Source organism: Fistularia commersonii, chromosome 2 (genome assembly GCF_037954325.1).
Source record: "Fistularia commersonii isolate RoL2024-O1a breed Wild chromosome 2, RoL_Fcom_v1.0, whole genome shotgun sequence".
NCBI classification, from domain to species: domain Eukaryota; kingdom Metazoa; phylum Chordata; class Actinopteri; order Syngnathiformes; family Fistulariidae; genus Fistularia; species Fistularia commersonii.
This window is the reverse complement of record NC_141285.1, coordinates 11,561,834-11,586,463: the sequence shown is the minus strand read 5'-3', so window position 1 is coordinate 11,586,463 and position 24,630 is coordinate 11,561,834. Positions and strand designations below refer to the sequence as shown.

Sequence of the window (24,630 nt, the reverse complement as noted above, 5' to 3'; positions counted from 1 at the left end):
ATCAGCCAGAATGAGAGGAAAGGTGCAAAAGACAGTGGTGAGTGGTATGGTTTAGAGATAGTGGTATTGAAGAAAAGGACAGCAGGCAGAACTAAAGGTAACAGGGATGAAAATGTCTAGGTCCTCTTTAGGAGTAACAGGGATGGATAGGATAAGGAATGAGCCCATTAGAGGGACAGCATATGTGAGCTGTTTTAGAGATAAAGTCAGTCAGGCCAGACTGAGATGGTTTGAACATGTACAGATGGGGAATGCTGTAGTGAGTATATTGGTAGAAGGATGCTGAGGTTGGACCAGTCAGGCAAGAGGCCTAGAGGAAAACTAAAGAAGACATTTATGGATGGAGTGAAGGAGCACACAAAGTTATTTGCGGGGAGAGAAGAGAATGCAGAGAATAGGGTTAGATGGAGGAAGATGATTTGTCTGTAGCGACCTCTGAAGAGAGCAGTGATAAGGAAGTGAGGAAAATATGCTATGATCTGATGAAAAATAAGCTAAAATTGTATAAAATAGTATTAAAAATGAGAATCAAGTTCTTTGAATAAACAGTCTCAGCTTGTTTATATGAAAAACAGTAGAAAAAAATCAAATATCCACATCTCTTACAGATGGCAATGTCCAATGTTTGTAAGAGACATGTTGCAAACTCAATTGTAACTTGATTGCATTTAAATCTGAAATGGCTTATGGAGATCTGAATAAAACAATTATGAATTTAATGACCGTGGGCAATCAAGTTTGTATAGATTTTGCATTGTGAAGTTTAAGAAGAGAGCTTTCTGCGTTATTGAATTGCTTATATTAGAACCTGTTTGTGTGTATCGTCATTAAACCTGATGGAAGTCCACCTTCTGTATTTGAGACCTAATATTTTGCCTCCCCCTTGGCCTGCGGGAGTTAAATGGAACACTTGAAAGCCGTATAGAGATGGGACTAGAGTAGGAAGAGAGTTTGGCCTTAACTTCACCTGCTCCCTATTTGGCTCGCTCTCCTTCCGCTCAAGCTGGATGATTGGTTGTGACTAGTCAGCAGGCTTACCATAGCCTGCTCATCCTCAACTCCCCAACATTAGCAGAGCCAGGCCAAACTAAACACGTGAGCCAGTCACATCACAGCGGAATATAGTGGAAGATAAGGGTTTAGAATTGGACAGACTGGATGAACTGAAGAGGAGAAAGTTAGAAGCAGGCCAATTTAGTAAAAGGATAGGAAGGAATTAGAAATAGTTCTTTGAGAGAACTCAGGGATTTAAAGTATGGTGAGAAGGAGTAAGAAGATAAGGTTAGTGGTGCTGTAGGTAAAGGCCCACTCTAAAGAAGAAGGTGAGGCTAAAAGACTAAAAGTAAACCACAAATACTATGCAGAAGCAGTGAGAGAAGAAGAAGAAAGCCGGAGGCATAGGGGCTGGCAGAAGAGTTCTTCAGTGCTCCAGTGGCACGAAGGAACCAAATCTGACAGCCGTCTGCACTTATTACCACAAATGGAACAATAGCGAATTACTTGCATTACTAGGGCTTCTCTCCTCTCAGCCCATGTAACATTGGGCAACGGGAATTACACCGTAAATGTAAACTACATTGCAGATTTGCAGAAAATAAGACGGATAAACTATTTTCCTCCTGTTGGTAACTTGATTTCACCTTCTAGCCAATAGATGAAAGAGTGTCAGCTCAGCTCAGAAGCATATCATTTCAGCTTGCAGATGTTCCCCTCTGTCATGTTGGATTAGACTGAAATGAAGGTTTTGGGCAGACACTATCATTTATTTTTTCCATATTGTAATTGTACTTTTTTCCAATGTTTGACGTAACCTTTTATGTAAACAATGCTTTGTCCTAACGTGGCGTCAGTTTGGAAACATATGCACCAGACAAGATGGGACAACACTCATAAGCGGGCAAGACAGAAGGTGAGACACATTGTTACTGAGCCCAATCTGAGAATACAAAAAAAGTGTGGATAAACAGGCTCGCTACAGTAAACAGAGTGGTAAACACTCAACACCACGTGCAAACACAGATGTTAAGGTTTCTTCCCTATATGTGCACCTCACTATCCCCAACCCACCCCTCTTTTATCACACACACACACACCGCAACTGAGAAAGGGTAAGAGTGAAATAATGGGAAGATGAACTTACGATGGCTTGTATGCTCAACAGAAATCTTTTTATCTGTTTGAACGGGAGAAAAAACAAGAGAAGAAAGAAGAAACACAATAACATAAAAATGAATGGACTAATAATTATGTAAATCAAAGATGCAATAACACAAAAGGAAAAGAAAACACTAATTCAACAAAATGAAAAGAAGTTACATCCCCTGAAAATAATAACCAATACCACAAATGTTGGAGAATGAGTGTATATGTTGGCTAAAAAGAGTTTGAGATACACATAATAGAAAGAAAGCTTGATAGAAATATGAAAGGTTATTGTCATGTGAATGAGAGTGGCAGAAATAAAATTGGCTTTGGAAATGAGGATGCCTGGTGCATGAAGGAACTCCCTAAAAGATGCCAAGTGTTTTTGGATTTACATCCAGTGCCCCAGGAAGTGTTTACTGATGGAAATGAAGACTAGCTGGAAAAAAAATAGTGAGCACCATCACTTCTTTATCCCACCTACAGGGTATGTTTACACCTTCAATGTATGATAATAACATCTCTCTTCTGGCAGGAACAGTATTCTCTCCCATAAGACCAATCTGAGTCATGGCTCCGTGATTCGATCAAAGTCAAAAGTGTCACTTGTTTGATCTTAAATCAAATAACCCTTTTTTCTTAAGCATCATCAAAACAAAACTGTTTCTTGTCCCAGTAATTAGACACCTAACAGTACACAGTAAAGATGATGGTTTTCAAGGTTTTTAAAACTGATCCTTGAGAGAATTCTAAATAAACCGACTTTGGAGTGAGTCTCTATTGTCTAATTTTCTGATGCAAAGACTGCAAAGAACATAAATGTAAAATGATAATATTTGTGATCACAGAAAACAAACCAATCTGTAACTAATAGCCTGCCAAGAGACTCAAATTGGAGTTGTTTAAGTGCACGTTTCGCTGCTGCCCTAAGAAAGCCCTGCTCCCTTTAGCCAAATCAGAATGTGTATTTGCCAAATTTAGTTGCTTCATTGCGGACAGTCGATGTCGGGATTTCCTTGTATGTCTGACAGAGCCGAAACGAGGTACAGTGTTGCTCAGAGAGGGAATACAAACCCCCGTTACATGTGAATTTAGCAGGTTTTGTCTGCATGGATGTGTTGAGTGTGTTGGTTTTTGTCTTTTGTGTATGACTTTAAAGTGTGTACTTGTGTACTGCCTCTGTGGATCTGCGTCTCTAAGACTCTAATGCGCTGTCAGCTGGATTCCTCTCAGCTCATCACAGCGTGCACACTGGGTGTCAGTGTGAGTCTGACTCACTCTCATATGCTCTTCCTTGTGCTAATTTTTCAACTTGGCTGTGCCTGCCTCTCACTCTATGTTTTTCCCGAAGCCTACAATCACTGGATCTCCGCTTCTCACTATCCATCCGGGCTTTTCGGATGCGGATCCCTTCCTTTTGCCCTTTATGAAGGAACGCTTTCCATCGTGAAACATCTGTCCGAGGTTAAACTCGTTTTCCTTTCATCTCTCACTGCAGGAGTCACAGTCTGCCTACACCGTTGCAGTGGCTTAACACCTCAGGAGGATAGTTTTGTACAAAATAACTTTGAAATGTCATGCATTTTATAAAATTGTTAGCTATGAGCAGAGAAATCACTTCCTGCAATTTCTTTTTTATTATCAATTCAGCAACCACCTGAAGCGGTAAATAATCTGCGAAGGTAACTGACCTGAAAGACACTTTTGAATCACTACATTCTTCCACATTTACCAGTTGAACTACTCTTTTAGCACAACTGAACTTAAATGTAGCAATGTAACAGGCTGGTTTTATTTTTGGACCGACATAAGAATTGCAATACATGCAATAAATCAAGTAATATGAACCAAATATTTGCTTGCCAATGACCCCATCTCACAGTCAAATAAATTCAAATGTACTGAGGAGGAGACTTACTGCGTGCACAAAGGCCTTCAGTGCAGTTTTTACTCTCCATCATGCTGCCACTGCAATGTTTTCCTCCATTCCTTGGCTGGGGAGATTGACACTCACGGCTTCGCCAGTGGGTGCACTCTGTCCCGCATGCAGACCACTTTGCCCACTCTGTCCAGCCTCCGTCCACTAGAATGAGACAGGGTACATGTTAATCATTTTAAAATTAAGTAACCAGTTAATAGTTCCATCTCTCTAGGTAGAGGTGAATGGAGAGTAGCATGATGCAAATGTAATGACTTGAAATGCATAATCTATCAATGTGTACGCATATTCTTTGGTTAAATTTCGAGTCAGCCCAAAAAGGGCAAATAATAATTTCCAAAATAGTGTTTGACAGTAAATCAGACAACACTGTGTCCCTGATGTATATGACTTTCCATTGAGGAATCGGAGCAATTATATAACATATATAACATAATGCTTCACTGTCCAAGGTGGTTATAGTCTGAGCTTATTTAAAGGGTTTTTAAAAAGCCCAGTTTTCCAAATTTGAAGCTTCCTGTGGAGAGGGAAGTCAAAAGCGGCTTATAATTCATTTCAGTACTTTGGTAAATTTTGGAAAATTGGCCTAATATCCCAGTATATGACTACTTGAGGAGGTCATGAATTATATAAAGGAGTATGTCATCTTCACCTGGGCACAGTGTGGTGCAAGTCACTCTCTGGAAAGGTGGGCCTTCACAGAAGGCTCCTCCATTAAGAGGGGCAGGATTGGTGCAGCTACGTGTTCGTCGCTGCCAGCCCCGCCCGCATCGAGTGTTACACTCTGACCATTCAGTCCAAGAAGACCATCCGCCACTCACTAATAGTCACATGGGTGAAGAAAGGGTGAAAGTGGGTGAAACGAGCAGTTAATACCCTGTTTCCCATAATTGTTTCATGATTAAAATAAAGACAAGGAAATGAGTGAAGATCCTCCCTGAAATAAACAGTCACCAGTGCCAGTTATTCATTCCTAATCTTTATATTTCGGCACTTTAGGTTTCCGATCATGTATTAATTAATTTATGTCATCTGTTCTCGAAGATGATATGTTGCACAATTGGTAAAGCATCTGGTGAACCAAACTAATAAGAATGATAGAATGATAGAATTCTAATTTCAGGAACCATCATGTTATGGTGTCTTTCAAAACCAACCTGAATTTAATCCAGAACCAAAATGATGGAAAAGAAAAAAAAATGTAATAATTAGTGATGATAACTATATGACATTATGTACATTTATCAAGTGATAATTTAGTGCCAAACAAATAATGATATCATAATATAAATAATAGTGCCATAGTCATTGTAACCATGATTAACTGTCATCTCATTGTTCAACAAAAAAAAGTATTGATTACATTAATGTGACTGTACCCTCATATACAGGATGTATAAACATGATCAGGCAAAAAAATGTGCATGTTACCATAAACAATGAGAGTAGCTGTGCTGCTCCGTCTCTTGGCCACAACATTACGTGCCACACAGGTATAGTTGGCTGTGTCAGAGAGCCTGGCCTGCTTGATAATCAGATTGTGATCAATGGTAATCAGAAAATTGGAGTCATGTGATGGATCAATTGTGTCCTCATTCTTCAGCCAGTCCACCTAGAAAGGCACAGAGAATGAAAAATAAAAGAATCTCTCTCCCCCTATAAAGAATGTGCGTGTATGTAAATATATATGTATAATATGTATAAATATATATACACACATATTCCATGTGCTTATTATCATTTACTATTGAATTTGGCACATTTGCACATAAACCAAGGGATATATTATAAAACAAAGTAATCCAACCAAGTTTTATGACTGATAACTTAGACCAATGAAAGGAAAGAGATAAATCGTTAGTTGTTTAGTGAAATTATTTATTTATCATTACGTTGTTCACTCTGTTAACACATCATTTTGTAAGGTAAAAAGACTCTTGTGGTGCAACAAGAGGAGCTTAGTGTAACAAGTATGGAAAGTATATTTCAACCTCAGAATAGATTACAACTCAAGTTGCTTTCCCTTTTTGTTGAATAGTATAGCAGATGGAAACAACTAAGTTTGATTAGTGATGATGGGCTGTTGGTTAATTTCACTCTCTTTTCCTGTGCTGCTGATTTTGCTGTGGTTTCAATGATAAGCTAATAATGTTGATATAACTGTCTGTCAAACATCATCAGAAGAAGCAGAATGCGAGGTCAGCAGAAAGATATCTACCTCCGCAGTGGGCATGCCCTCCGGGGGGCGACACTGCAGCAGCACTTCCTGCTCAAGTCGCACCTCCCGCCCCAGTGGCTCTTGCTCAAAGTTTTTTCTCAGGTCTATAGGGGGCAACATATATGTAGTCGGCATTTAGTGAGTGCAGCAATGCCCTCTGCATCATCCAACACACACACACACACACACACACACACACACAAAGTGCAAAGCCCTGAAAAGCCCTTGTCACACTGTCATATTCTATTCCTCATAGCCTCAGAAACATTCACTTTTCCAGTCACACTACAACTCACATTACCATGGTGGAAAAAGACAGAATCCAAGCCACATTTGAACATATACTTAAACTAAAACTAAACTAACTTCCAAACATTTGCCCTTCTGCTTTCTCTCCTCTATTGCCCACACACACACACACACACACAAACACACACATACACTTTTGTACTGACATGCAATGCGAACATAGGCACGGTTACTCTTGGTGGTGCCAGCTGAGCTCCAGGCCACACACTGGCACCAGTAATCCTCCAATCCAAACAGCTCTTCCACCTGTGTCCTCGACACCGAGATGTCCACTTCCCTCACCACCAGACCTGTTCAGAGGACGAGAGAGAGGATTAGTGGAGTATATTTTCATCTATATATACAGTTAGGCCCAGAATTATGTGGACAGTGACACAATCTTCATAGTTTGGGCTCTGCATGCCACCACATTGGATTTGAAATTAAACAACTACAATGGAATTGAAGTGTAGACTTTAAGGTTTAATTCAAGGGATTGAATGAAAATATATGATTGAAGATGTAGGAATTGTAGCTATTTTTATACCAATGCTCCTAATTTCAGGGGCTCAAAAGTAATTGCACAAATAAACATAACGTTTATGAAAATGTTACTTTTCAGTATTTTGTTGCAGGCAATGATGTCCTGCTGTCTGGAACCCATGGGCATCAGCAAACACTGGGTTCCTCCTTTGTAATGCTTTGCCAGGCCTTTACTGCAGCTGTTTTCAGTTGTTGCTTGTTTGTGTGTCTTTCTGCCTTAAGTTTTGTGCAAATGAAACGCATGCTTGATTGGGTTGAGATCTGGTGATTGACTTGGCCGTTGCAGAACATTCCGCTTCTTTGGTTGAAAAACTCCTGGGTTGCTTTTGTAGTGTGTTTTGGACCATTTTCCATCCGTCCAAAGGATCACGTTGTCCAAGCACCGTCCGATCAACTTTGCTGCATTTGACTCAATCTGAGCAGAAAGTGTATCCCTTTAATCAATTCACCCTGCTGCTTCTGTCTTTTGTCACATCATCAATAAACACAAGTGACCCAGTGCCATTGGAAGCCATGCATGCCAATGCCATCACACTGCCTCCTCCATATCCATCAGAAGATGAGGTGTGATTTGGATCATGAGTTTTTCTCCAAACTTTCTTTTTCCCATCATTCTGGCACAGACTGATCTTGGTCTCATCTGTCCAAAGAATGCCGCTCCAGAACTCGGCTGGCCTTTTCAGGTGTATTTTGGCAAAGTAAATTCTGGCCTTTCTCTTTTTGAGGCTGATTAATGGTTTGCACCTTGTGGTGAATCCTTCTTATTTACTCTCTAAGTCTCGTTATGGTAGACTTAGATACTGATACACCTACTTCCTGGAGAGTGTTCTTCACGGTAGTGGATGATGTGAAGGGGTTTTTCTTCACCATGGAAAAGATTCTGTGATCATCCACCACTGTTGTCTTCCAGGTCTTTTTTGAGTTCCCAAGCTCATCACTGCACTCTTTTTTCCTTTGAATGTACCAAACTGTTGATTTGGCCACTCCTAAAATATCTGGTATCTCTCTGATAGATTTTTTCTTTTTTCAGCCTCAAGATGGTCTGTTTCATATCCAGTGAGAGCTCCTTTGTGTTCACAACAACAGCTTCCAAATGCAAACGCCACACCTGGAATCAACTCAAGACCTTTTAACTGCTTAATTGATGACAGGTTACCGCAGGAAGAGCCCATGCAACCTTGTTATTTTTTTTGCAGCCTTCTGAGTCAGTTGTCCAATTACTTTTGGTCCTTAGAAAAAGAGGCAGCGACGTATTAAACAGCTGCAATTCCTAAACCCTTGCTTCAGTTTGGATGTTAAGACTGTCAAATTACAGCTGAGAGTCTGCGCTTTAAGCCCATATTAATTAAATAATTGTATCCTGAATGTGTTTTTGTAAACAGCTAAAATAACAAAGGTTGTGTCACTGTCCAAATATTTCTGGGTCTAACTGTATAAACAATGAATTGGCTGCCGTCCAGCTGATGTTAATGTGCACATAAAAACCTATTGAAGCTAATGGATCATGTAGTTGAAAATTAGATTTGTAATTGAGTACAATGTTTACGTCTGTAAAATACAAGGTGACATAAAAAGGAGTGTGATTTCATGCATAAAGTGCAATCGTGTATACGATCCGAGGCTTGCAGTTGTGTGTATGTGTGTGTTACCTGTGATCTGGTCCAGACTCTCTCTGGTGACATGGTCATTTTGATTAACCCATTCCCCATTGCATTTGAAGTAGATCTGTGTGGCCGGCGATGCCCTGCAGCGTAGCTGGACAGGACGGTTCTTTACGATGAAAGCATCTTCTGGTTCAAGCAGGAATTCAGGTAGAGGCTCTGCTGGTGCTGACGGAAACGAGTCTGGGAGCACCTCTGTTTCACTGTAGTCACTGCTCTCTGAAAAGATTGATACACATTAAGATCATTAGGGTCAACGACGCTCTAAAAGTTCCTGATCTCTGGCAATAACCTACTCAATATATTCAATGACTCTATGCAGTCGATCTCACTGTGACCTTGCTGTTGAGGAGGGAAGAAGAAGCTTTCATTGACTGTACTGAGAGGGAAGATGTCTGTTACACTGTCCCTACCAGCCAAATCCAATTGCAATGCATCCATGAAGAAATCTTACTGCACTGTTTCACTGCATACATTTAACATGTGGATACCACAAACCAAGAGGACATTCATGTCTTGTACTGCAAATGAAGAAGAACAGTGACATTTTCTTACCCTTGCATTGCCATTAATCTGGTTGGTACAGGCCTTCCAGAATGACTAAAGCAGGCTGAGTTCAGCCCTCCCTGCAGAGAAGCAAGCTGCTGACCTTCAATGGACAGGTTCTTGCTGATCATACCTTTTCTGCTGACATTTTTGATGTGACACTTTCCAACTGCTGCCAAAAGCTTCTCAGGGCAAGAAGGACACATTTTTTCCAACCAATATATCAAGACGATGAAAATATCGCCTATAGGCGGTGTTTTGTGGTAGTTTTTCTAAGATTGCACACAAAATCATTTTTTGTAAATAGTTGACAGAAGGTGTGTCAAATGCTGAGATACTTTGTGTGGTGAATTTAATAAGTTCTAGAGAAGTGAAATGTGCCCATATAAACTATTATATCCGCATGGCATAATTTACCAATTTTTATGCGTTTCTGACTTTGAATATAGATCTGAAAAACAGATTGTTCATCCATCCATCTACCCCCGCTTATCTATAGTCGGGTTGTGGGGGCAGCAGCCGGAGCAGTAAGGCCCCGACCTCCCTCGACCTTGCCACATTGTCCAGCTCTTCTGGAGGGACCCCAAGGTGTTCCCAGGCCAGCCTGGAGACATAGTCTTTCCAGCATGTCCTGGGTCTTCTCCGTGGTCTCCTCCCAGATGAATACCTCCTCTGGGAGGTGGCCAGGTAGCATCCTGACCAGATACCCGAGCCCCCTCATCTAATTCCTCTCTACGTGGAGGAGCAGCAACTCTACTCCAAGCTCTTCCCAGTGGAATAAACTTCTCACCCTGTCTCTAAGGGAGAGTCCCGCCACTCGGCAGAGAAAACTCATCTCGGTCACTCCCCACAGCTACCCACAGCTCATGACCAAAGGTGAGGGTGGGAAAGTAGATCGAATGGTAAAGTGTGAGCTTCCCCTTCTGGCTCAGCTCCCTCTTCACCATGACGGACCGGTACAGAGTCCGCATCACTGTAGACGCTGCACCAATCCACCTGTCGATCTCCTGCTCCATCCTTCCCTCACTCATGAACAAGATCCCGAGATACTTGAACTTCTCCACTTGGGGCAGGACCTTTTCCCCGACCTGGATTGGGCACTCCACCATGGTCTCACATTTGGAGGTGCTGATCTTCACCCTAGCTGCTTCACACTCGGCTGCGAACCGCTCCAGTGAGAGCTAGAGATCATGGCCCGATGAAGCCAAAAGAACCACATCATCAGCAAAAAGCAGAGGCTTGATCCTGTGGCCACCCAACCAGATCCCCTCCACTCCCTGGCTGCACCTAGAAATTCTGTCCATAAAAATTATGAGCAGAAACTGTGATAAAGAGCAGACCTGGCGGAGTCCAACTGTCACCAGAAATGGGCCTGACTCACAGCCAGCAATCCGGACCAAGCTTGAGGCAATCATACAGGGACCAAACAGCCTGTGTAATTGGGTTCCATATCCCATACTCCCAGTACACCCCCCACAGAATTGCCCTCGGGACATGGTCAAATGCCTTCTCCAGATCCCCAAAAGACATGTAGACTGGTTGAGCAAACTCCTATACCCCCTCAAAGACTCTGCAAAGGGTATAGAGCTAGTCGACTCTTCCACAACCAGGACAAAAACCACACTGCTCCTCCTGGATCCAGCGTTCAATGATCTGGCTGACCCTTTTCTCCAGCACTGCTGAATAGACCTTACCAGGGAGGCTGAGGAATGTGATCCCCTGTAGTTGCCACACACCCTTTGATCCCCCTTTTTAAAAAGGGGGATCAACACCCCGGTCTGCCAGTCAAGTGGAACTGTCCCTGACATCCACGCAATGCTGCAGAGGCGTGTCAGCCAGGACAGCCCTACAGCATCCAGAGCCTTGAGGAACACAGGGCGGACCTCATCCACCCTCGGGGTCCCGCTACTGAAGAGCTTTTTGATTGCTTGAGCAACTTCAGCCCCGGAAATCGGTGTGTCCGCTCCAGAGTCCCCTGGCCCTGCTTCTCATTGGAAGGCGTTTCGACTAGAATGAGGAGGTCTTGGTAGTATTCCTGACACATATCTACAATGTTTCGAGTTGAGGTCAGCAGTGTTCCACTCCCAGTGTTGACACAGTGTTGACAGAGCACTACTTCTCCGCCTGAGCCTCTGGATGGTAGACCAGAATATCCTTGACACCCACCAGAAGTCGTTCTCAATGGTCCCCCCAAACTCTTCCCATGCCTGAATTTTTGCCTGAGCTGCATGCCGCTTGGCCTGCTGGTACCTGTCAGATGTCTACGGAGCCCCACTAGGCCAAAAAGGCCTGATAGGACTCCTTCTTCAGTTTGACAGCATCCCTCACTGCTGGGGTCTACCAGCAGGTTCGAGAGTTGCTACCCCATTAGGCGCCAGCTGCCTTACGGCCGCAGCTTCTGTCTTGCCGCCTTGATAATAGAAGCACAGAACATTGCCCAGTCAGACTCAGTGTCGGTATATCTAGGAGACCACAGTTTCACTAAAAGTGGAAGGCAGCACCAGGCGAGTTACGCCACAATTTGCAAATGGATTGTAGATGCTTGGGCTGACGTGTCTGCTGGCACTGTTGTTCGAGCTTTCGCAAAAGCCGGCATCATGTCCGAGGAGCCGCACGGCACGGAAAGTGACTCTGACAGTGAAGAAAGTGAACCTGGCATGTTTGATGGAGATTTAGCGCAGCTGCTCAAATCAGAAACAGAGGATGAGGACTTCGACAGGTTTGATTGATGACGATTACCGGTAAAAAAAAAAGTGAATACCGAACTCAGTTTTGCTCCCGCTCTATTTTCAAATACGCAAACTTGTGTGTGTGTTGTTGTTGTAAGGCGAATGTGGTAGAGGACACCATGAGAATGTCAAAGGGGGAAGTGTGGGCGTGGATTGTATATAAAACCTGCACCATATAATCAGGTGCGCCTTTTATGTGTGTTAAATACAGTAATGCCACACATAACTCAGACAGCGCCCTTTAGTGCAGTGCGCCTTATGGTTGTGAAAATACGGTATATCTAGTCGTAATCTCTCAGCCTCGCACACCAGCTCGGGCTCCTCTCCCGCCAGAAAGGTAACATACTATGTATCAACAGCCAGCTTCGGCAGCTGAGGGTCAGACCGCCAGGGTTCCCCGCTTTGGCGATCACCCAGCCCACACTGCACCCGACCCCTGGCCCTTCCTGTGGGTGGTGAGCCCAGGGGAAGAAGGACTCATGCTAATCCTTCGGGCTTTGCCCGGCCATGGGGGCAGACCAGGGCACCAGACACTCGCCATCGAGCTCCAACCCGCGGAGATCCCCGGTGACCCGTGTCGGGGCAAAAAAAAACTGGGTCCAAAGTTTGGTCCCTCAACTGGGACCTCTTTCCCTTGGGTGACCCTTCCAGGGGTGTAAAGCCCCTGACAACATAGCTCTCAGAATCACTGGGTTGGTAAACCCCTCCACAACCAGTGACGTGCAGTCAGTAGAGGCAGGTGAGACCGGGCCTCACCTGGCATCATTGAAAGAAAAAAATGTAAAATGAAAAAATAAATTGAATAGTTCTATTTATTCAGTGATTTGTACTATAAAGTTATTTCCACCTAAATTCACAATTTTTAGTCTTTTTTTTTTCAAAATCGCTGAAAAAAAAAAAATAGTGTTTAAATATGAAGAAGAGCCGTTTGGTGACGCGGCAGCCAGTTGAGTCTGCTATGGATTGCGCAGTAACTGCGCTGCCATGCTACGCGGCTGAGACCGTATTGCTGTCTCTGTAGATGTCACTATTATGATTTTCAAACACTTCAAGCACTAATTTATGAACTAAATTTCCATATTTTAGCTGATGTGTATAATTTTTTCGTTAACAACTGTAACGTGTTTCTCGTGCCGAGCGATCGTCAAGCGGCATCGATGGCACACTAAGTGAGGCACGCAGTGACGGGGCCTCACGGTAGGGGGCACTGGTGATCCCGGGGATCCTTTTTACTACTCGGCTAAAGAGTAATAGAGTTGAAATAGCAAGCTACTGTTAACAGTTAGCAAGTCAAGTGCAGCCGTCCAGTCATTTTTTCCTCATGCTTGGTTTTATTTTCAAAATGGAGGATTACATAGCTAAAATGAAAGAATTTTCTGAACTGGACTTTCAATCGAAGCAGGAGATAATAAGTAAGGGAAGACCGACGCCGGTGCTTACGGATTTGCTTCCGACTAGGAGACGGAAGACGCGGTCTTTTCAAACGGAGTGAAAAGGCTGGCTGTGTGGATGTCCAGTAAGAGAGCGCCTTTTTCTGCTTTTCCTGCATTCTTTTCTCAACTTCTGACAATATCTGGAGTCAAATGGGATATACTAACCTGAAGAATCTGCAAAGAAGCCTAATCAAACACGAGCGGTCGGCAACTCACATTCAAAGTCAAATCGCGCTAAAAAACATTCGGGATGTCCAGGATAGATTCGGCTTTGAATGAACAGCAAAGAATCAACATCAGCATCCACAATGCTAAGCTAAAGGAAAACCGCTCAGCGGCGCATGTACTTCATTTATATGTAAAGGTAAGAGATAAAAACGTTTTTTTTTTTTAATGTGCTTTTTCTATGCTATAGTTTGTATATGTAAAGAATGCTGATATGATATTTTAAACAAAACACGTTAACTGCTGCCGTTAAAATGGTGAATAAGCTACTCATAGGGTTCATATGTTTGTAAATCTGACTGATAACGTCAGTGCAGCCATGAACCTCACCGCACGTCACTGTCCACCACGGTAAGGTGGCAGCTCAAGGGGGGAGTGAAAAAACGATAATATGATAAATTAAATTTGTTCTGAATTAGACATTGTAAAAATTTAGAACCCCTTTCAGCAGGGACAATTCTGCATGGTGCTTCATGGTCCACGTTTACCAATGACTTCATGATACACAATATATGCTTTTTTTGTTTTCAGTAGTATATACTGTAAATATCAATACATTTACAGATGCAGTGTTTTATCTAAGAACAAGTGTTTTGCAGTTTAAGTATATGAGAGTTGTATAGTTGAATTAAACTATACACATTTTTTTTGTGTATAATGAGAATATCTTTTAGTCATCCTGCCATGTCATCTTTGTCTATAAGAATATATATCATGCTTGCAGACATTCAAAATATTTAGAGAAGACAAATCTGCTTGATGGAAAATAATACCTTGCAATTTTGACAGAACTCCTATATCAGGGACATGATGGACTTTTCAAAGTGTTAAAACAAGTGGAGAATGAAAAAAATTAAATCACAATTTGCAGGGTAAATTCTTGGTTTGGTATTTGTCAATGGTGCCTCACTGCATCCTTCTCAGTAGAGGTTGAATTAGGATAACTTTTGATGTAATCTGTGACAAAAATTACTTTGTCTAGCAATGCGTTTGTTAGAGATTGAATTACAGCAGAGTGAGAGAACTGAAGACCTGTTCACTGAGTGAGAAAAAAGAAGAGGAAAGGACAGTGGTGCATTACTGAATCACTTCGACACTGCATGAATTGTTTAATAACCCTGTTATATATTTAACAAACTGCTTGTTTGTAATGTCATGGGGCATGAGAGCAGAAGACCTTTTGACATACAGTAATACAGCAACGAGAGTACAGCAATTGAGCAATAACCTAGGACCTACTTTAATGGTTCCACTGAATGGAACATGACACATTTAGCAAAATACCATAGCATTTTATTTGAAAATATATTCTGACTGGACAGGTTCTAGATCTGAAAAAAGAGCAGTACTTAAATCTTACATAGACAACCAGGCTTTCGAACTCATCCTTCGAGTAATCCTGGTTCTCAGAAGTTGCTAATGGGTATTATTTTATGTCAGTCCACTTCTATCCATAAAAATGATCTTGAATGAGTATAAAATTGCAGACTTGAGCATACTGTAAGGAATTTACAGGGTCAGCTCCAGTCAGGAAATGCCAGAAAGGAACTGGAAGCCCAGGACACCTTCTTTTCTTGACATTCACAAATATACACATTCAGACACAAACACAACATGAGTAATCGTGCTTTTCAAAACAGCAGTCCAACAGTTCCCCAGTTCTTTTATCTCATTTGTATTCACTGGATAGAAAAAGGGCTGTTGGGCCAGACTCAGTGGCTTTCAACAATATGACTTCTAGCAGGCAAAATTCCAAGTTCATTTTTCAAAATGTATCAAGCCCATTGTGATTGGTAATTCCACAACAACTGAACAAGAGAAAGTACTTAGAAAGCTACTATCTTCTATTTTTGGAAAGTGAGCACTTCCTCACCACCTTTTCCTCTTGACAGACTCTGTGCTCAGACATTAGGGAAAAGCAAAGTGAACATAAAATAAGAAGTGAGGAAGAAAGTTTTGGAGGCACTCATACCAGGGCCAGTTGTGATTCATGAGACTCCAGAAACAATAGCATCCTTTTGAATCATGACGATACCACTTCTTCACTCTGATCACAGATAGTCCTAGATAGGAATAGTGGGCTCAAATGCAATCCAGAGTGGGACCATTATCCTTCACCCATCTTTCAAAAACACACAGACTTAATCTTTAGAACTTTAGAATATGCATTCACTATCCTGCAAATGATCATTTTCCTTAATACTGTTAAGGTGGTCACTTCAAACAGAAAAAAGATTTGAAAATAAGCCACAGCTCCTCGAGCTGAACTATATAAAAATGAAAGGAATAGAAAAATGCAACATCCACCTAATTCTAAGCATGACTATATAATTTTAAAGTCTTTCAAGATGTTTTGTGTTCCCCAGGAACAGGCTGTTTACACAGGTCCACGCAAGAGACTGATCTCAGCCAGTTTGTCCCCAAACATCACCGGGCAGCAGACACCACCGAGCAGACTTAATGGAAGTAGGGGTCACTGCAAAATGCTATGTCTGTTCCCTCCAGGCCACAATTTGAGCTCGTCTCACCAAAGAGGCCACGTCTCTCGCTATTGTCACGATTACTTGATAAACCCAGAATGATTCAGTAAAATGATTGAATATGAACAATGACTAAATTATTTGCGACTACTTGCTCAGCTAGCGTAAAGGCCTGGATGAGTTGAACCCCACATATAAGCAATAAAATCCGTTTATAGTAACATTCCATATTTGTGTATTCGGAATAATACAGAGGCTGTGTTGTGTATGAGCCATATGTCTACTCTCTGATGACAACATTAATTAAAACTTTTCTGCCACATCCTTATGGCGAAAGAAAATCCAACATCCATATAGGTCAGCTTGTCATTTGCTGCTGGAAGGTGTGAAGTGAGTTTAGAGCAGTTTCCAAGAGCACAGAGGGACCGTATACAGCAGTGGGGCCTCAGACAGTGGAAATTGTGTAGGTTGGAAAGACAGTCTGATGCTAGAGGTTTGATAAGGAAATGTAAATTTAACAGTATGACAGAGTTGTTATTTCCTCAAAGTTGGAAGCTTTAATTTTAAAATTACACCCTGTTAATGTAATCATACTAAAATGAATGCAATTCTCTTCCTCACAGATGTGACAAATACAATACACATATCCCCCAACCCCCCTTTTTTTCTTTTTCTTTTCAAATAAGCAATAGCTCTTGTCAAGGAAGAAATCAGAGGTGAGCAAAAACTGAGTGGCAGGTGAAAAAGATTATAGTTACAGTCCGTGTAATTTTCATCATGTATTCGATGCAGATTTCCAGCTTCATGCCATTGACCGTTTCCAAATGTTGTGATGGACATATGAATATAGAGGGATGTGTTATAATAGTAGTGAGCACCCGTGCAGGTACAGATAACCCCCCACATTAAAAGTTAACACACATCCAAGTAATGCTAAACAACTGTGAATCACATTTATCGTCACGCCTTTCACAATCCTCTCCTCTCTATCTGTTTTCTCTCCTTCTATCTCTTTGCTCTTCCCTTGCTAAGCTGTCGCCTCCAGTTTTTCAGACTTTGAATTCTCTGTCAATAACCAATTGTGTTGCCCCTCCCCACCCTTCACCCCCGCTCTTTCTCTTTGTCCAGCATTGATCGCTCTGTGTTCAAACATCAGCTGAAAAACACAGCCTGTCACTCTTTGGGCACGATTGAAGAGGGAGCGGAGAGAGAGGAAGAGAAAGGGGGAGGAAGAATGGTACCAGAGGCAGAAAAATAGAGCGAAACAGTTCAGACGAAGACAGATCGGGAGACGAGCCCTGTGTATTTCAGTAAACCCTCCTTTCCTCAGTCCGTACATATGTGCGTGTATGCACTTGTGTGTATATTTTGAGTTAGAGAGATCCGGGGCCTTCACAGACACACACTTTAATCAAACACTTTTAAAGGGTAGAGGTAATGCGTCAGTCATACACCTCTTCTCTTTCTCCAGGATGATGAAGCTGAGGGTTTCGAGTGCAACCTGTGTTTTTAGGACAGCACACAAACATCTATCAGACCACAGCAGCCAGCAATTTGTGCACAATAGAGAAGCCCAGCAGACAAGAACTCCTAGCCTTGCAGCACAGCGAGTCTTTTATTACCCCAAAGGCATGCAGCTGACAGTTTGATATAAATGTAATATTCTGGTTTGTTCCAGTGTAAAAGAAGCACAACCCAAAGCTATGAGGCACATTCTTATCCAGTGTTGTCTTAACATGGTTAAACTAGAGGAGTCCCCTCAATTGGTGAGTGTGCAGTAGAGTGCAGTGTAACTGATAGCCAGAGTGACAGTGTAGCCAGGCCACACAAGAAGGCAGGGCTGTGTGGGAGAGAGATGGAGCAAATCTAGACAGAGGTGACAAGATGGGAAGACAAGAAGGCTGGCCAAAGACAGGTCAAGAGACACTAATGGAAAAATACAGAGGGCAGAGATAATAGAGTGCACGTAAAGTGCACAGGGACACATACAAGATGCTTCAATAACTGCAGATCAACCTGGTATAGTTTTTTTTTGCTTGATGGTGCAATACTGTAGTTTTTCTTTCTGCCCTCTGTCATTCTCCACCCTCTTTTATATCACTCAACCCCCTCTTTTTCTCTACCTCTCATTCACTCAAACACACAAAACAAAGACAGCTGTAAATTTCTTAGTCCCAGCGCCTCTAGCCAAAGTGGAGTCTAAACCATCTGTATTTTAACATTACATTTACAGGGTTAGTCATAACTGCCCCCTCCAGTGTCATCACTATGCTAACACTACACTCACGAGAGGGATAAAGAGAGAAAAAAGGCAAAGGAAAATACTCTTGAACAATTGAACAACAGTGTGACATGATAAAAGGCTTTGAGTCAGGTTGTCTTTTATAAGACTAGGAACACTCCCTCTTCGTCATATCTTGTATATCCCATGAGGGCAAAAACAAACAAATCATAGCGGATTGTTTTCTTCTTCTTCCCTCCCACTTTTCAGTTTCGTGTGTGACATGAGAGGGCTTTTCTTATTTCTCCTCTGACATGAGTGGTCCATCCCTCCTGCCAGCTAGATTCAAAACAATTTCTGCAGCGTGACATCAAATGACACCCAACAGCATTAAAGACAGGAAGACATAAACATGGACAAAAAAACATAGCTGGCTGCTCTGATGCATATAACTCCCTCCCTGAAACAACTAAGGACATGATGTGAGGATAGACAGTCAAGTATGAGAGCACCGCAGGTAAATATAAGAAAAGATAATCATTGGCTGGGATCTACAGCCGGATCTCATTATGTAACACCGAAAAGCTGACCATATCCATTAGCTGGATCTAATATACCTCATTATCAACATTTTTTTTGTAAAGACACCCTGAGGTAGGAGTATGCACACACACGCACTCATGCACTCATGCACACACACACACACACTCACACACACACACACACACACACACACACACACACACACACACACACACACACACACACACACACACACACACACACACACAAACACACACAGCTCAAGGCAGGGTAAAAAAGACAGAGATGGATGGGGAAAGACAGTCTCTCCTTGACTTCCTTAAAGGACAATTACATTGAGTGATTGATATTCACACTGACCTCATCACCATCAGCCTGAAAACTGCTCTCTACAGGGGGTGGAGAGAAGAAACCAGTGTGGAGAGAAAAGATGAAGCAAAGAGAAGTTTGGACATGAAAAGAAAGTGGTTCAGTTTCAATATCGTTTGGATGGAAAGTTATTGACTGTGTGAGTCTGACAGTTGATGTTTGACTTTTTGGGCTAGCATCAGGGAGGCCATGGGGTGCCATGAGCGCAGGTTGGAGTGATACAGCATTGCTTTGCAGATTAACAAAGGCAGAGGGTGTGAGAGGATGCATGCAGTTCACCCATCTGAGTTAATACAGATATACTTATACATACATTTATGGTATGAGCACGAGCAAGTTTGCTCAGCACAGACGGAGGGAAAATTAGTCATCTTTTACAGAGAAATTTGTCTGTTCACTTATGACGAAGACGCATTGCATTAATTCAATTCATCATGGTTGCTGTGGGCTGATGGCAGGCAGGAAGTGGAGCTGGCACCCTGCTAAGAGTGAGACAGATCCAGCTCTGTGTGTTTCCCCCATAGAGCTCAAGACATGGTGGCATTGAAATTTCTTGTTTGGGTATTTTTATACAATCACCAAGATGCATACCTGCAGTGGCTCCACATGGCTCTGCAGCCTGTCTCTTTGTACTCACCATGGCGACTGTCTACCAGACCACATCTCTAACACAGGAGGTACACATTTTTGTCTTCAGTTACCCAGCAGTCTTCTCATTTGTTTAGTGACATTTTATCATTGAAAATGTTCCCAGTCTATAGCAAGACTGGCAAAAATTACATGACTGCCACGCAGGAAATGAAAACATTAAAAAAACATTAAAAAGGTGAGGTCTAACACAACAAATTTTAGTTGTTATTTACATCTGGCATAAAGATTTAAAAAAACAAACATTAATTTAATCTTTGAAGTTTTGTCTTTATCACATTCATAATATATTTTAACACACTTAAAAACAAAGCAAATCCTCTGTTCCCAAACCCCAGGGGGTTTAAAACACATTGTATCTAGATTAACATGCGTAGGAAATTCCACAAAGAACAGCCAAAGCAAAACAAAGTATTTTATAGAGCACACTGGCATAAGCTCAAGAGACAGTAACTTATAAATTAAGTGACGAACTGCATTCTGAATAAAAAAAACACAAAAAACAAAAACAACCCAGGGCAAACGGAACTAAAACAAAATTGGATTTAAAACAACCTTTATAAAGAATATTGTTGTCCCAGGAGTTTCAAATGGAAATTGTAAGTACTATCTCTAGTATATTACATTTTCCCTGGAGTCAAACCTTCATAGCGGCTTTATCATGTTGAAATGACAGTTTAATAATCTGACATATTTTTGTAACCAAAATATACTTGTGAACAGTCCATTACAATGAATGGGCCAGCTGGAAATAAACAGGTAAACATGATTAAGATCATGATTATATTTAAGATCAATTCTTTGATACTGGTAATATTTTTAGCTGCAAGAAGGTTGTACTGTCTATGTATTTAATGTTGGCACTAAAGAACTGAAACTTTGCTCTGTGTCCAGGATAACCCAGGCATTTCTCTCTGAGGGCAACAGAACATGGGTCACAATTATTACTTAATTATGGGACTTCAGAGATGGCTTAGTACCCATTACGAAGCCATTTTTAAGTCTTTAATTTAAATGTATTGTGACCAATCATTTGAAATACGGGACGATAGTCCGACAATATCGTCATCCATAATGTTGTTAAATTGTCTCAAGAGAACACTTATTAATTTCAACCCACCATGGCAAGTTCAAAATGGGCCTGTATAGTTTTTTTGGACTAATACATCCAGAAGAGCTTTTTATCAAAGCGGCTTGCTCACTGCAGCTCATGTGATTTAGGGAGGATCTCTGAAAACAATGAACAGTTGACTATCTGTACCACACCTGTTGCCAGGAAACTAAAAAGCTGGAAGTACCACTGCTATGTCAGCAAAGCAATATGTTGTTTGAACTTTGCCATCCTCGGTAAAATATGCTGAATGCAAATGTGTGAGTCACATCAAGAAGCTGGCCCATTTCAAACTATATTTATGAAGAACAAGGTAAATCACTTTTGGCAACTATCCACTAGACTTAGTGTTCTTCTGTAGCATGTGAAGCACAGCAAACTTGGATTCTCCAAAACCTTTGCTCTATCACTAGCTGGATCTTACAATGTAAGCAACAGGCTCTCTCCTCCTCCTCCTCATTCAACAACTGACATTAGTAGAAAGAAAAAGGCAGATTTCAAAATGGGAATTATTGAGGCAAATATTAGTTGTTTCTTTTAATTCTCTCAGAGGCTGCAATCAAATACATACTCATACATACTTTTGTTTCAGGAATGTGTGAGCTACAATTTGCTGGAAGTTCATCATAGCAGTGGAACAGATGCACCTCTGACTAGGTCAACCAACATGTTAATGGAAACGCCTGCAGAAGGTTATTCCTGTTGAATGCAATATCTTTCTTATTTTAATAAGATACAGACAGACAGAACCATGTAATTGATTGTATAAACCACTTGCGCTTAACAAGTGCTTAACAAAGACCGTGTGTGTGAGTTATAGAAAAGCAGGGAGAGGGGACTGAAAATGTGTGTGTCTAAATGTGTGAGAAAAGAAAGAAGGAGGTGACATGAGGCTGGAAAGCAGATTGTCAGAGGGGTCAGCCGAGCAGGTGATGGAGATGCAGAGTGACAGAAAAGCTTTGCCTTTCCATCCAGCATGTTTGGGCTGGGAAGGATTGAGAGCAAGCCTCAGGACAGTCAGTCAGACAGACAGACGGACAAACAGACAGACAGACACACACACACACACACACACACACACACACACACACACATACACAAACACATACACACGCACGCACACACGCACGCACTCACACAGATCATCTTCAAACTGAAGAGTTACCCAAACTCTAGTGGCAAGGTATGCTGCCCTCCAGCAGTCTAATTACAAATAAAGTGTGACCTGGTCTTTTTCAATGAACTCACCTTAGCTCTCCTTTTTTTCCACATAAACCCTGGCACAATATATTTCTGAAGAGTTTGTCAAGAGGAAAACACACACATAAACATCTTCTCTTACTCTGTGATTCCAAACAGTAAATAAGGTCTTATGACACTTAGGCATGCAACAGTGTTTTTCAATCACAAGGAGAATATTTGATTATGTGGCAGGTGTGCCACAACTACACTGTTTCTTTTTTAATTTAAAAAACAACAGATTCTTACTTGTCTTTTGTTCAGCAAGTGCTTTTTTCTCCAGTCTCGATTATATTTACTGACTGTATATGCAAGGCAAGCCCACTCTGAGATTCTCTTACTGTGTTTATAACTACGTGGGTGACTGCAGGATTGGGAGCACTAAGAGGATTTATGTTTGTGGTGTAGCAGGAAACCCACTGGTGCCACTGGTATGTTTCAATAGACAGAGGGGGAGGTACTGTGTAGCTCAAAGTGTGCTCTGTCACAGCTAGAGGGCGCCACCCCCTGTGGAGCTCATTAATCATCACCTTTCAAAAAGCAATCCTCTACTTTTTGTGTGTGCCCCGACGACCACCTACTGCATGGGAACACAAGCCCACAAGTAGCACTATCAATCACCATTGGAGGTAGAGATGGATGGAGTGGGGAAAGAGTGAAGGGGGGAAAAGGGAGCAAGACAATGTCTGAGACAGTGTTGCTTTCCTATTATCCTCAAGAAATTTCAGAGCAATGCTAGAACTATTCTTGGAGGTCAAAGTCCTACAGTAGAGTGAGACAGTATGTATCTCAGTGTGCATTGACTTGTGAGGCGCCGCTGCCTGTCTGCTCCACCAATGCACAGCTGCTTGATGAGAGTTGCGCAAGTCTAGCCTGAGTGGCTGTTGCCATGGTGGGTATTCACATGAAGCCGACTCCTCTAGAGACCTGCAGTACACAGCCATTACCTGTGGTCCACACAATGCAGATACACAAAAATATACACACAGTGTCTCTGGTCTGTGTCTGTGTCTACATTGGCTTTCTTTTTTCGACGTCACCTTGGATGTCTTAAAGAAAATTTGTTGACCAGTGTAATTGCCCCACTGTGTGTATGTGAACGTGTATGTCTGTGCACACGCACAGTTGCAGTTAAATATAGTGAATAGGTGAGCAGTACAGTGGGATGAGTGTTTGGAAGCCATTTAAATGGGAGTAATTACATGAGAAGATGAGCTGTATTTCTTCCTGAGAGCAGGCTGATTATAGGCCTCTCTACTCTGGGGTCCTGTAATTACCCACCTTAGCTGCCCCTGCGACCCCCCCACCCCATTTCTTACACCCTGTGCCTCACCTACTATCCCAGTGTGTTCTGATAGTCTCTGCACCAAGTCCCCCATATCGTCAGACCTACCTATTACCATACCTCTTCAGCTGTCGACTTTCTTTCTTATGACCAGGTCACAATTATTGCCCCCCAAACTGATATGCATGTGATGGATGTTCACACACACACACACACACACACACACACACACACACACACACACGGGTTGTGTGCACATGACCTCGAATGTTACATACCAACAAAACCAGTAAATCCACACCAGTCAAAGATTACAATAGGTGTGGAGACAGTGAAATTATAATTATACACCCAACAACAAAACATTCTCAATGGCCGCAAGAGCCACCAGATTGAGTCTCTGCTTCTCTTTCTGTCTTTTGGCACAGATTCAGTATGGAATCATCAGTTCTCAGAATAGCAAGATGCTCCTTTGTTTAAAGATTGAGTACATGGTGTGCCTAGTGGTTAGGAGATATTTGATAAAATTCCATTATCTGAAGTTAGGTTGTGGGAGTGGACCATTAAAACAATTCCACATCTTATTCTTATTTATTCTCCCCCACTGTTCCTATTGACAAAAACACAAGTATTGCCCAATGTGTAATACCATAATTTACATTGTTTTGCGGGCCTTTCACTTCGCAGTGTGTGACAATGTGATTGTAAGACCAGCATATGTGGTTTTGTATTATTTGCAATGACAGCTCTGGTCACAAGAGACAGGAAATCAATCGGATCACACATCCAGTACAAATTACATTCAACAACCTGGGCAAGTGTTAATGAAGAGAGATGAGAGTGTTGGAGGGCCTTAAAGAGCTCAAGAGAGGAAGTGAAACATCACAAGAAAGACAGATGGATTAAAAATGAAAAGTCCAGATCTCTTCAAACATTCCAAAGATGGAGTACTGCTGGAAGAGAGACAGAAATAGAGATAGCTGAGGAAAGGACCCCTGGGAAAGAACAAG

At 41.9% G+C, this 24,630-nt stretch overlaps 1 protein-coding gene across 1 annotated transcript in view; it reads right to left on the bottom strand.

The window, feature by feature from the left end:
• unc5b (unc-5 netrin receptor B) overlaps nucleotides 1-24,630 on the bottom strand; it is a 52,022-nt gene that overhangs the window by 6,532 nt on the left and 20,860 nt on the right. The window contains exons 2-8 of the mRNA XM_086167420.1: nucleotides 8,780-9,010; nucleotides 6,755-6,898; nucleotides 6,300-6,403; nucleotides 5,513-5,693; nucleotides 4,734-4,901; nucleotides 4,061-4,225; nucleotides 2,141-2,173 (exon numbers count right to left, since the gene is read on the bottom strand). Coding sequence (XP_086023546.1) covers nucleotides 2,141-2,173; nucleotides 4,061-4,225; nucleotides 4,734-4,901; nucleotides 5,513-5,693; nucleotides 6,300-6,403; nucleotides 6,755-6,898; nucleotides 8,780-9,010 — 1,026 coding nt within the window. The remainder of the gene's footprint in view (nucleotides 1-2,140; nucleotides 2,174-4,060; nucleotides 4,226-4,733; nucleotides 4,902-5,512; nucleotides 5,694-6,299; nucleotides 6,404-6,754; nucleotides 6,899-8,779; nucleotides 9,011-24,630) is intronic.